Source organism: Phocoena sinus, chromosome 19, assembly GCF_008692025.1.
Source record: "Phocoena sinus isolate mPhoSin1 chromosome 19, mPhoSin1.pri, whole genome shotgun sequence".
Classification (NCBI taxonomy): Eukaryota; Metazoa; Chordata; class Mammalia; order Artiodactyla; family Phocoenidae; genus Phocoena; species Phocoena sinus.
The window spans coordinates 52,693,557-52,705,656 of NC_045781.1; the positions used below are offsets into that span (position 1 = coordinate 52,693,557).

The 12,100-nt window shown below is 51.3% G+C and overlaps 1 protein-coding gene across 1 annotated transcript in view; it reads left to right on the forward strand.

Annotated features, from left to right (window-relative positions):
• The first annotated feature begins 435 nt into the window (after positions 1-435).
• PLCG2 (phospholipase C gamma 2) overlaps positions 436-12,100 on the forward strand; it is a 145,187-nt gene continuing 133,522 nt past the window's right edge. Inside the window, 2 exon segments of the mRNA XM_032614793.1 lie at positions 436-558; positions 6,322-6,560. Coding sequence (XP_032470684.1) covers positions 6,368-6,560 — 193 coding nt within the window. The 5' untranslated portion in view covers positions 436-558; positions 6,322-6,367.

A 12,100-nucleotide genomic window follows, 5' to 3' on the forward strand; every position in this document is an offset into this window, starting at 1 on the left:
TGGGGCCGGCACTATTTTGATCATGTCTGACAGATGAGAAAGCTGAGCTGAGGGTATTTATGTGGCTTGCCCCATGTAGTAAGAGGCGGTCACCAGCGCAGCCTCAGTAACGATTTCAAATTAGGGCCATGACCTGCCAATTCCCGGTGATTACGGGGAGTATATTAAATGCATGTAAAACACGTGTGTGCAGTAGGAGCGCCATAGAAGCTAGTCTATCTGGAAGTTTTCTCTCCACCTTGCAAGTGAGGAGGGGCAGGTCGATCCCCTCCCGCTGCCTCAGTTTCTTTCTCGGCCGGCGGAGGCGGGGTCCCAGGCCTGGTCCGCCCCCAGGGAGGACGCGGCGCCGGGGGTGCCCTGAGCTGCGGGCCGGGGGTGGGGCGGGCCGGGGCGCGGGGGGCGGCCCCGGAGGAGTCACGTGGCGCGCGGCCGCGGCCGAAGCAGAAGTAACGGCGCCCGCGTCGGAGGGCGTGCGCGGCAGGGAGTGCCCACAGCCAGGACGGCGGGCGGCTGCGCGCGGGACCCCAGAGCCGGCACCCGCAGCGGGGGCGCGGCCAGGTGAGTGGCCCGGCCGGGTGTGAGCGCACGCGGGCGCCCGCGGAACCCGCGCTCGGGGAGCGGCGTCCAGGGGGGACCTGCGCCCAGGCGCTGCCGGCGCTGGCAGGGGTGGGGCACGCCGTCGGGGCCCCCGCCCGCTGTGCCCGGGGCCGGCGCGGTGACGGCGGGGGTCCTGGCTCCGTCGCCGGCCACTTCCTCACTCTGGGCCGGCGCCACTTCGTCGGTTGGTGTCCTGGGTCCGTCCGGCTTTGAATGGGAGCCTGGAGGAAGCGGCGCGGCTTGCGGTCTGGGGTTCGTGCGAGCGCTGGTGGTGTAGGCTCCGGTGGCCGGGGGGGGGGGGCGGGCGTGTCTCCTGACCACCTCTGTGCCCAGGGCTTGTTGATTCCAGGCGCAGCCCTTCGCCCTGAGAAATAGAGCTTTCGGGGGATTCAGGATTCCGTCTCCCCGCGCAATAGTTTTACGCATCATTATGTGCGTCTCTGAGTTTTCCTGGTTATGTTGTGGAATCCCAGAGAGGTCGTTACCCCCATAGCGGAAGAATTCGCGGGAAAGATGTGTCCCGTTTCGACGGGGGACGGGGGGCGCTTGGCGCCTGGATTCCAGAGGGGGCCCGGGAGGGGCTCTTGTAAGCACCCTGATCTTGAACTGGAGTGAGAAAGTATGGAGGGGGGTGGCACGCGCATGGGAAACAGGTGGCCTTGTCAGTCAGTTTAATTCGAATTTCGGTTCCAGCTGTGTAACCTTGGGCAAGTTGAAGAGTCTCTGAGCCTCAGTTTCTTCCCCTGGGTACTTGGGCCGCCCAGGCCTCCATTTCAGGGCTGTGTGGAGAATTGGGCCTTATCTGCCACTTCTTCACCCCATGCTTAAGGGCCCTGCGTTGGGGCTCGGGCCATCATCCTTAGCTACAGTCTTGCAGGGTGTCTTAATTTAGGGGTCCCTGGCCGCCTCAGGCAGTTACCCCTATTACAAAGATATGAATGCCCCGTGTGTACCAGCTCAGGACGATACTCACTGCAGGTTTCCTTGATGCTGAAATGGCCTAATCATGCTGCAGCCCTCCCCCCTCCCTCTCCCTCTCCCTGGAGCCTGTGAAACTCCTCTGGAAGAGGCCAAGCCAGGACCCCCATAAAGAGCCCTTTGGCTGAGTGGAGTTGATGGAAAATTGCGGGTGAGGAAATTTTTGAAAGCACGTCTTCATTTGGAAAACACTTAAAAACACAGAGCAGAAAAGCTCATCCATTATGTTAGCACTTAAATCAGTAAAAAGTCAGGTCAGACCCTTTACCTTCTCCCGCTCTCCAAAAATAACCACTCCTCCTGGATTTATAAGCAGACAGCCTTTTAAAAAAAGTAATTATCTTTATGCTTATTAGTTTGCAACTCTTCTTTCATCCACCTCGCGAATCTTTCCAGATCAAATTGCGTGTAAATCTTCCTCATTCTTTCCCATAGCTACTGAGCATTCTTTAATGTATGTGTCCCATCATTTAAGGGACCACCCCCATTCGTGAGCTGTTGAATTGTTTCTTGTTTTTTTTTTCTCTTTCTATTACAAATGATGCTTCTGTGAATATTTTTGTGTGTGTTTCTGCACAGCACTGGATCAAAGCATATACATGTTTTACATTTTAGTAGGTGCTCACAGGTTGCCCTAAAAAAAAAAAGTTGAAGTAATGCACATTCCTACCTGCCCCAGCTGACACTGCTTTGTTCCTCCAATGAAAATATGTATCGCTTTAGCCACATAGCACAGGGATATCAGCCCGGTGCTTTGTGACCTCCTAGAGGAGTGGGATAGGGAGGGTGGGAGGGAGGGAGATGCAAGAGGGAAGAGATATGGGAACATTATGTATATGTATAACTGATTCACTTTGTTATAAAGCAGAAACTAACACACCATTGTAAAGCAATTATACCCCAATAAAGATGTTAAAAAAGAAAAAAAGACAACCAACAAGGACTTACTGTACAGCGCAAGGAACTATACTCAATATCTTGTAATAACCTATAATGGAAAAGAATCTCAGGAAGTATATACATATATATATATATATATATACATATATATATATAACTGAATCACTTTGTGGTACACCTACAACTAACACAACACTGTAAATCAACTATACTTCAATAAAAAAAAATTTTTTAAGTATAAAAAAAAAAGAAAATATGTATCGCTTTGTTGCTGCAGGGTGGGTGTGAGATGCAGCAGTAACATCCCTCGGGCTGTAGGATGGGCTGTTACCTCTCAGGGATGCGACTGTAGCAAAGTCTAACAGAATTGTTTCGTGGGATTTTGTATGAAATTCTGTGCTTCTCTAACGTGTGCAGAGAGCACTGAAGAGAACTCCCCTGCTTCCTGGTTCTGGGTCCTTGTATCCCAGAAGTTTATTTTTTATTTTATTTTTAATTTTTTATTGGAGTATAGTTGATTTAAAATGTTGTATTTCTGCTGTACAGCAAAGTGAATCAGTTACACATATACATATATCCAACTCTCTTTTAGATTCTTTTCCCATATAGGTCATTACAGAGTAATGAGAAGAGTTCCCTGTGCTATACAGTAAGTCCTTACTAGTTATTTATTTTATATATAGTGTAGTGTGTATATGTCAATCCCAGTCCCCCAATTTATCCCCCCTCCCTTCCCCCCCCCCCACCCCGGTCACCATAAGTTTGTTTTCTACATCTGTGACCTATTTCTGTTTTGTAAATAAGTTAATTTGTACCATTTTTTTAGATTCCACATATAAGCAGTATCATAGGATATTTATCTTTCCCAGAAGTTTATTTCGAATAGAGGGACATGAAAAGTAGAATCTCGTTAAATCTCAGCCACATTTGTATTTACACCATAAGTCACTTTTATAAAGTTACCCAGGGAGGATGAGAAACAGGAACAAAAACGGGATTTCGAAGCTATTTCTTTGTTTTTCTTTTTTTTGAAAGCAGAAGCAGAATAGAAATTGCCTGTGATGGCTAGTGCCCTCCCCTGGGGTCAAGGCCTCGGAGACCTCCTTGCCTTAGTTGCTGAGCACTGAACTCTGGAAGGCTGAGTTGGGAGCCGGTGGATTTTGGTGGTTGACTCCAAGGATCTTGTGGCCGTGAGGATGTCTTCCCAGTTCTTGGGGAAGGACATGAGAGACTTGGTGTTTATGGTTGAACCAATCCCCTGGGCTTCTAAGTGGGAAGTAACCAGAATCCTGGGAAGGTTAAGACCAAGGCCCTCCCAGAGTCAGAAAGAACTGAGGGCCCTGGTGCTTCCCGGTTGGCTGGTTTACATGGCAGTGTTGTGAGGGGTTGTGTGTTTCCTATTTGTGCCCTGCTACACGTGGGCCTTGAGCCCTGGGAGTGGGGAACTCAGGAGGTGTATGGCTGAGACCTGGTCCAAATCCTGGTTCTGACACTTTCCAGCTGTGTGACCTTGGACAAGTCCTTTGACCTCTCTGCCAAGTTAGTTACTGTCTGACCAGATTCTGCCACCAGATTCTGGATTCCAGAAGGCGGGTGCTGAAGGAGCAGGGGCATGGGATTCAGACCGGGGTTCCGATCCTGGTGTCACCATGTGTCTCTGTGACCTTGATCCCATGATTTCACCTCCCAGGGCTTGAGGTTTCACCTCCGGTATTTCTCATTGAGATAAATGAGATGAACAAGGTATGGCAGGTGCAGGCACCTGGGGAGGGCTGATAAACATCTAGTTTACCAGGATGAGACTGGCCTCAGGCACCTTGTTCATCCCCTGACCTGGATTTGAGGGCAGTGAGGCAGGAGGCTCAGGTCAGGCAGAGTTCTTGGCATACGCTGTAGTCCGGCTGCCGGGCCTTTGCTTAAGCCTGTTCCTCTGACTAGAACAGTGTTCCCTCCCGCTTCATCATTTTTTAAAGCTTGGATTCAGATGCCGCCTTCCCCCAGAAGCTTCCTATGAGCACTGGCAGTTCCCAGCCTTACCCCAGACTAAGTTGGGGACCCCTTCTTGCTACTTCCTTTATTACCCCCACCCCCATGTCTCCGCTACTGCAGATTCATTGAGCTGACTGGTCCCTTTCCAAATGGGTGGAGAGCAGGTGTAATTCATGACCTTATCGCTGGTCTGTCAGCATACCTGGGAGGTGCCTTTGGCTGTGGGTGTGAGGTAGAGGGATGAGGGAGCAAAGGACAGGGCCTGGGCCGCTCCCTGCACCCCTCATTTGCATAAAAGTCCACCCTCCATGTCTGTCATAGAGTTGACCCTTGATTAATGTCTTGACCAGCTGGCTGATTAGTAGGATCAGAGGCCCTGCTAGATGCTGGGGGCTGTACATACATTGTAGCATCTAGTCCTTCCAGAGCCCCTCGAGGGTGGTATTGTTATCCCCATTATACAGCTGGGGAAACTGAGGCCCTGATTTTGAGCAACTTGGCAAAGAGGCTGTGGGGAGGCTGAGCCAGTGTGGAGGCCGAGACAGCCCTGGCTGAACACCGGTTTCTCTACAGAGTAGCAACTGTGGGAGCTTAAAGGGATTTGGAGGAGGGGAGGAGGTAAGAAAGATACAGGGCACAGTGGATAGTGACAGTAGCAGGAGCTAAAGCTGAGGAGCATTGCCTTTGCATCTTTGTTTTACGGGCTGAGATATATTATCTGGTTCAATCCTTACAAGAACCTTTGGAGGTTCTTTCATCTGTCATCTTCGCCTTTACAAGGGTGGCAGTTCAGCCTGTGGGTGTAAGTGACTTGGGGTAGGGGCTGCAGTCTGCAAGCCTGAAGCTAAGTCCCTTCTGAGTGAGGGGCAGTGAGTCTTTGGACATTTGGGAGGCAGACTGGGGGAGGGTTTTTGCAGAGCAGGGGCTTAGGGAGCGACATGATTTCACTCTTGTTCTTAAAGCATCCTTTTGGTTCCTGGTCTGAGAGTGGACTGTAGGGGCTGGAGCAGAAGCAGGGAGACCAGTTAGCAGGCGATCAGAATGACCCAAGTATAAGATCCTTGGAGGGACCAGTGAAGCAGTGAGACTGATTGCATTCTGGGTTTGCCTGTGGATTGGATGTGGGCGTGAGGGAAACCAGACAAGGAAGGCTCTGAGATTTGGGGCGCAAACACCTCTCTGGGAAATGCCAACTGTGCGGGAGGATGAGGGATCGCCAAGGACACCCCTTGGATGCTGAGCGGCACACCAGGTGCTTCACAGGTGGCTTCCTAACTGTTCCGATGAAACTGGGGCTCACGGAGGTCACGCAGCCTGCCCGGGTCCACACGGTCAGTGGGAACCTACAGCATGATTTGAACGTGAGGCTGCTGGGTCCTGCTGTCTTCTGCCCTTTTTGCCCCAGTTCCATGGACACATTCGGAAGGGTTTTGTTTTTTTCTTTTTTTTCCTGTTCCCAACTCCACTCGGGAAGTAAAGGGATGGTTGGAAATCTCTTGGCAGGGTGTCAGGGGTGGGGACAGGAGTCAGTATGGGCTGCTTTGGCTATTCAAATGTTCCACAGCATCAGAGTATGTGGGGAAAGAGTGGTAACAGCCAGGCTGGGGTGATTTGGTTATTTAAAGCCGGGATAGTGGTTGGGTCACTGAGGTCGAGGGCTCCACCCACACCTCACTTCCATTTAAACCTCTGTATGTCCTGCCTGGGCTCTCTGAGCGGCCAGCGAGTCTCCGCCACTAGAACCTTCTCCCCAGACTCATCCTGATGGGCATGAGACAGGATTTTGACTCTTGAAGTTGAAGCCAAATCCCGCTCAGTTAACTAAAAGCAGTTCCCTCCTTTACTCCGCCCTTCCAGCCTCCCTCGTTCTCTCACTCCTTGCCTCCCCCTGGAGCCGGCAACCATGAGCGCCACGGTCAACGTGGACGCCCTTCCGGAGTACGAGAAGAGTCAGATCAAGAGGGCCCTGGAGCTGGGCACGGTGATGACGGTGTTCAGCTTCCGCAAGTCCACCCCGGAGCGGAGGACTGTCCAGGTGATCATGGAGACCCAGCAGGTGGCCTGGAGCAAGACGGCCGATAAGATCGAGGGCTTCCGTGAGTACCTCCTCCCCTTCCTGCTCAGACCAGTGGTCACGGCAGTTGTTGTCGGTGTGATACCTTCTGAAAGTGAAAGCGGGGCTGCTCTGTCTGGGTCTCTGAATGGGTTCAGAGCAGGTGGGGGAAGTTAGCCAGGAAACAGCAGGTGAAGGAACAGGAGCCCGCGTGGGCCAACTTGGAAATGACATCCAGACAGCTCACCCGGGATGGCAGGGGCTGGGCTCCCTGCCTCACAGCATCGGGGACCATTTGGTTCGAGCTGATGGTCAAGCCGTCTGCCCTTCGAGGGCTTAACTGGCCAGAGCTTGTGGAAACTCATAGCTTGGTAGCCAGACGAGCAGAGTGAGAAGCCTGTGCTTTAGCTCCAGGTGGACAGAGCGCATTGCTGAATGTTCTGTAGCTCTCAAGTGAAGTTCTGGTCCAGGTGGAGGCATCTTCTTCTCCCCATCCTCTTTACATTCGGCAATTGGCTCAGTTCCTAAAGTTTCTAAGACTGTTTTTAACAAACAGAGTTAGGAGACTTAAGCAATTTTCAGTTGCAGAGACTTGTTTAATTTGACTTTTTGATTGGCTACTTTTTAATTGAGGAATTAAAACGTACACTTGGGGGAGAATGAGACGATTCTAAATAAGTGTCTCTTCCCCAGCCCACATCTTGCTCCAGGGGCAAGCTCATTACCAAGTTCTTTGGTCTTCCAGAAGTATTCTGTGCTCGTGTGATGTGTGCATTGTGTTTCCTACATGAATGGGTACCTACTACATACACCTCTGCACTTTGATTTCTTTTTTTAATTTAACAATTATCTTGGAGGTGGTTTATTATCGGCCTGTTGAGCTGCCTTTTTCTTTCGTGGCCACATAGCATTTTGTCTACAGTGTAACAGTTTAACCCCTAGAGACGGACACTTTGGGTCTTTCCAGTCTTTTGTCATTAGCTGCAGTGACTATACTTGGATTCTAGTTTTTTTTGTTTTTTTTTTTTTGCGGTTCGCGGGCCTCTCACTGCTGTGGCCTCTCCCACCGCAGAGCACAGGCTCCGGACGCGCAGGCTCAGCGGCCATGGCTCACGGGCCCAGCCGCTCCGCGGCATGTGGGATCCTCCCGGACCGGGGCACGAACCCACGTCCCCTGCATCGGCAGGCGGACTCTCAACCACTGCGCCACCAGGGAAGCCCGGATTCTAATTTTTCAAAAAAAATTTTTGGTAACAGATTTATGGAGATACAATTCACATACCATATAATTCATCCATTTAAAATGAGCAGTATATTCTGATATGTGCAACCACTACCACAATTTTCATCACGCCAAAAAGAAACCCTGTACCTTTTAGCCATCCCTCTGTTCCTCATCCACCTCTCCTGCCCTAAGCAATCGTTAATCTCCTTTCTATCTCTATAGATGTCCCTGTTCTGGACATTTCCTCTAAAAGGAACCATATAGTATCTGGCCTTTTGTGACTGGCTGCTTTTACTTAACACAATGTTTCCCAGGGTTTTCAAGGTTCATCCACGTTGTGGTGTGTCTCAATACTTCACTCCTTTATGTGGCTGAGTAATATTCCATTGCATAGATATTCCACAGTTTGTTGATCCATTCATTTGTTGGTGGACATTTGGGTTGTTTACACTTTCTGGCTACTATGACTCCTGCTGTTGTGAGCATTCATGAGTGATTTTTCTGTATGGCTGTGTGTTTTCATTTCTCTCGGGTCTCTGTCTAGGAGTAGCATTGCTCCTAGGTCAGTATGGTAACTTTGTTAATCATTTTAGGAACTGCCAGACTATTTTCCAAGTTGTTGCACCATTCTACATTCCCACCAACTGTGTGTGAGGGTTATCCTTGTGTTATGCTTTCATGCACACGTTTTGTGTTTACCTGAAGGACAGCTTCCTGTATGTGTTATTTCTGAGTTAAAGGGTACAGGCTATTTTAACTTTGAAAGGACAGTTGGAGAACATCCCACAGAGGCCCACGAGGTGTTGAGGGTACCTCCTGTTCCCCACACCCTCGTCCACTCTGCCATGGGGTTCTGAACTTGGCCGCTCACAGGTGGTCTCTGATAGCTCGGTGTAGTTCTTCGTGTGACTTCTTTTAACATGAGTGAGATTAAGTAGCTTTCCAAAAGGTTTCTCCTAGCTTTGGAGCCGAGCAGGCCTCCGGTGGCACAGAGCCAGAAGCCCGGCTTTGAAAGTGCCCGTGTCTGGAGGCAGCAAACTCTCCTCCCAGTTTGGTTTGCATTGGCCACACTCCACCTCCCAGGTGGCCCAGAGACCTGTCGCAGCTGGGGTGGGGGTGGGGGCCTGCCTGGGGATGAAAGGGCATGGATGGTAAATACGGGTGTCCTGCACTGAGAGTGGATGGCTGGTCCCTTCTCTTCTGGGGGCTGAACATCGGAAACACCTGGGGGGAGCACTTAAAGATACAGCCTGCTGGAACTTTGTCCCGGAAGTTCTGATGGGTGTGAGACAGGATTTTGCCTCTTGAAATCCACACGCTATAGTTCTCCCCACTCATTAACCAAAAGCAGTTCCTCCTCCTCCTTGGAGTGGCTGAGGATGTCTGTCATTCACCAGGTTGGTTGGGATTCAGTATTTTAATAGGCTCCCCAGGTGATCCTGGTAGCTAGCCAGGTTTGGTAGGTACTGCTCTAGAGACTCCCTCCCTCGCTCCATCCTTGCATCAGTCCATCCACCCTTCCTTCCCTCCCTCCCTCCATCCTTCCTTCCTTCCCTCCTTCCTTTCTTCCACCCATCCTTCCTTACCTCCATCCATCTATATTTGAATGCCTGCTCTCCCAGGCACTATTCTAGGTCCTGGAGATACAGCAGGAATTACATTAGACTCCAGTCCTCGCGGAGCCTACATTGTTGGATTAGGTACAAGCAGCGTGGAGCTTGACTTCCAGCACATTTGATGAGCTTTGCCATGTGACTGCAGGGCAAGTTACATGCACTTTCTGAGATCTAATTCTCTTATCTGCAGAATGGGAGTAATATTGGTATCCGTGCACATGGTTACAGCTGGGAATGAGTAAATGCGTCGATACATCAGAGGGTCGGACATGATGAACGGCACGGGGTAAGCCCTGGACCGGTGGCAGCTGCTGCTCTTTTCTTTGCCATTGGCTGTGATGACAAGTGGCATCCAGCTTGTCCGGGGCAGCAGAGTCTTGCTTAGGTGTTTGGACCTTTTCTGGAGAGCAGTAGGGATCCACCGAAGTGTTTTCAGAAGAGGGATGATGTGAGCACGTTTGCATTTTTGAACGTGCGCTGGCAAGCCTGTGTGCTATGGCTGTGTCGGTAGTGTTTGTAAAGCAACAGAAAACCCAATTTGGGAGTAAAGAGCTTAGAAAAGGTGCTCCCCTGACCACTTAGAAAGGATAGGCCTTTGGGCCCTAGATGGGGACTCTCAGCACCGCATTTTCAGCCTCCTGACATAGGGGTGTCCTGGGGCGACCCCACAGCTGTAGTGTTGCTTCAGGGGTCCTAGTTAGCGGGATCCTCCAGGTTACTGTGGCGTCTGCAAGGGAGAGGCGAATAGGAGGCAGCGCGAGCGCGTGGTCCTGGGGTAATTGGCAAGCAGCCTGCGACCTTTGGACAGCTGTCACAACACCCCTTTCAGGCCTGGGTGAAGGTAGACCCCCAGGGGTCCCACCGTGCAAAGCAGGGAGTGGTTCTCAGCCGGGGCCATCCCATCCCCACCCATTCAGGGGCATTTGGCAATGCCTGGAGATACTTTTAGTTGTGATTATTTGGGGGGTAGCTTCTGGCATCTAGTGGATTGGGGCCAGGGGTGCTGCTAAACACCTTACAATGCACAGGACAGTCCCCGCCCCCGCCCAAACAAAATTATCCCATATAATCCCATATAAAGTGTCGGTGGTGCCAAGGTTAAGAAGCCCTGGTCTAAAGTCACGCGTTTGCTTTGCTTAGAACCGTAAAATGGCACTGGGTATGTTCGGGTGTCTCTTGGGGCCCTGTCATGACGGAGCTGTGTCATGTATTCAGCCCATATTTGCTGTCATTTTGGGTGCTAGATTCTGCTAAGAGAGAGGAGGAAGGATAGAGTCCCTGCCCTGGAGGGAACAGATGCAGCAACTGGGAATTGAAGAATTGTGTGGTCGGTACACAGTGCAGGTCTGCACTGGGTACTTGGCGAGGAAGGAAGGCTCTTGTCCCCCTCAGTGGGGATAGGGGGTGGTCGGGAATGGGGGGAGGCCTCATAGCAGAGGAGCTGCTTATGTGGAGGGTTAAGGGAGGGGCTTGTCAGGTGGCCAGCAGGACGCCTGCCCTGAAGTGGGGTCAGTAGGTGCCATTGGATGCAAGTGCATAGATTTGTGGGTCAGTGATTTGGACAGGGCTTAGCTGGACGGTTCTTCTACTCTTTGTGGCCTGGACTGAGGTGGCGCTCAACTGGCATGTCACCTGGTCTGAAAGGTTCCAGAATCTTGACTCCCATGTCTGGTGCTGTGGTGGTGATGGCTGGAAGCCTGGGCTCAGCTGGAAATGTTGGCTGAGCACCTGCTGCGTGGCAGTCCCAGGGTAGCTGGACTTCTTACATGGTGCCTGGTGTCCCCCCTGGGTGCGTGTTCCAAGAGTCCCAGGCCAAAGCTGCTGGGCTTATGACTTAGCCCGAGAACTCCCAGAAAGTCACGTGCTCAGGTCACCAGGGCCAGCTCAGGTTCAAAGCATGGGAAATCTCCACTTGGGGAGGGCGAGGCTTGCACGTCCAGGGCGGGGAAAAGTTGACGGCAGCCACCTTGGAGCCAAGTGACCATGAGAACAGCTGCACTCTGGATCCAGACTTGTAGCTCAACTCCCTGCTTGACCAAATACTAGGTGCTGCGTGATCCAAGGCAGGTTGTTTGATCTCTCTGTGCCTGTTTCCCTGTTGGTCAAGTGAAATGATAATAGTCCCTACCAATAAGATAAGGGTGAGAATCAAATGGATTTTATTATATGTACTTTTTTATTTTTAAAATTATTTTTTAATAAATTTATTTATTTTTGGCTGCGTTGGGTCTTCAGTGCTGCGTGCAGGCTTTCTCTAGTCGCGGCAAGCAGGGGCTCCTCTTCATTGCAGGGCGCGGGCTTCTCGTTGTGGTGGCTTCTCTTGTTGGGGAGCACGGGCTCTAGGCGTGCGAACTTCAGTAGTTGTGGCGCGCGGGCTCAGTAGTTGTGACACACGGGCTTAGTTGCTCCGCGGCATGTGGGATCTTCCCGGGCCAGGGCTCAAACCCATGTCCCCTGCATTAGCAGGCGGATTCTTAACCACTGCGCCACCAGGGGAAGTCCTTATGTACTTTTTTATATGTACATGTTTTATCTGTATATAAAAGGTACATATTTTAATGGATGGGAGTCCCAAGGCCTGGCTTCTAATAAAGACGATGGTCTCCAGCCAGACACTCACCTCTTGGCTGTCATTCTCCCGTTTACTTTCCAAGGCTGATGGGCAAGGTGGTGCCCTGGGTTCCTTCCTTCACTGGCTCCTGAGGCTCTGGATGTCGGGAGGGAGCTCATGCCGGGAAGTGC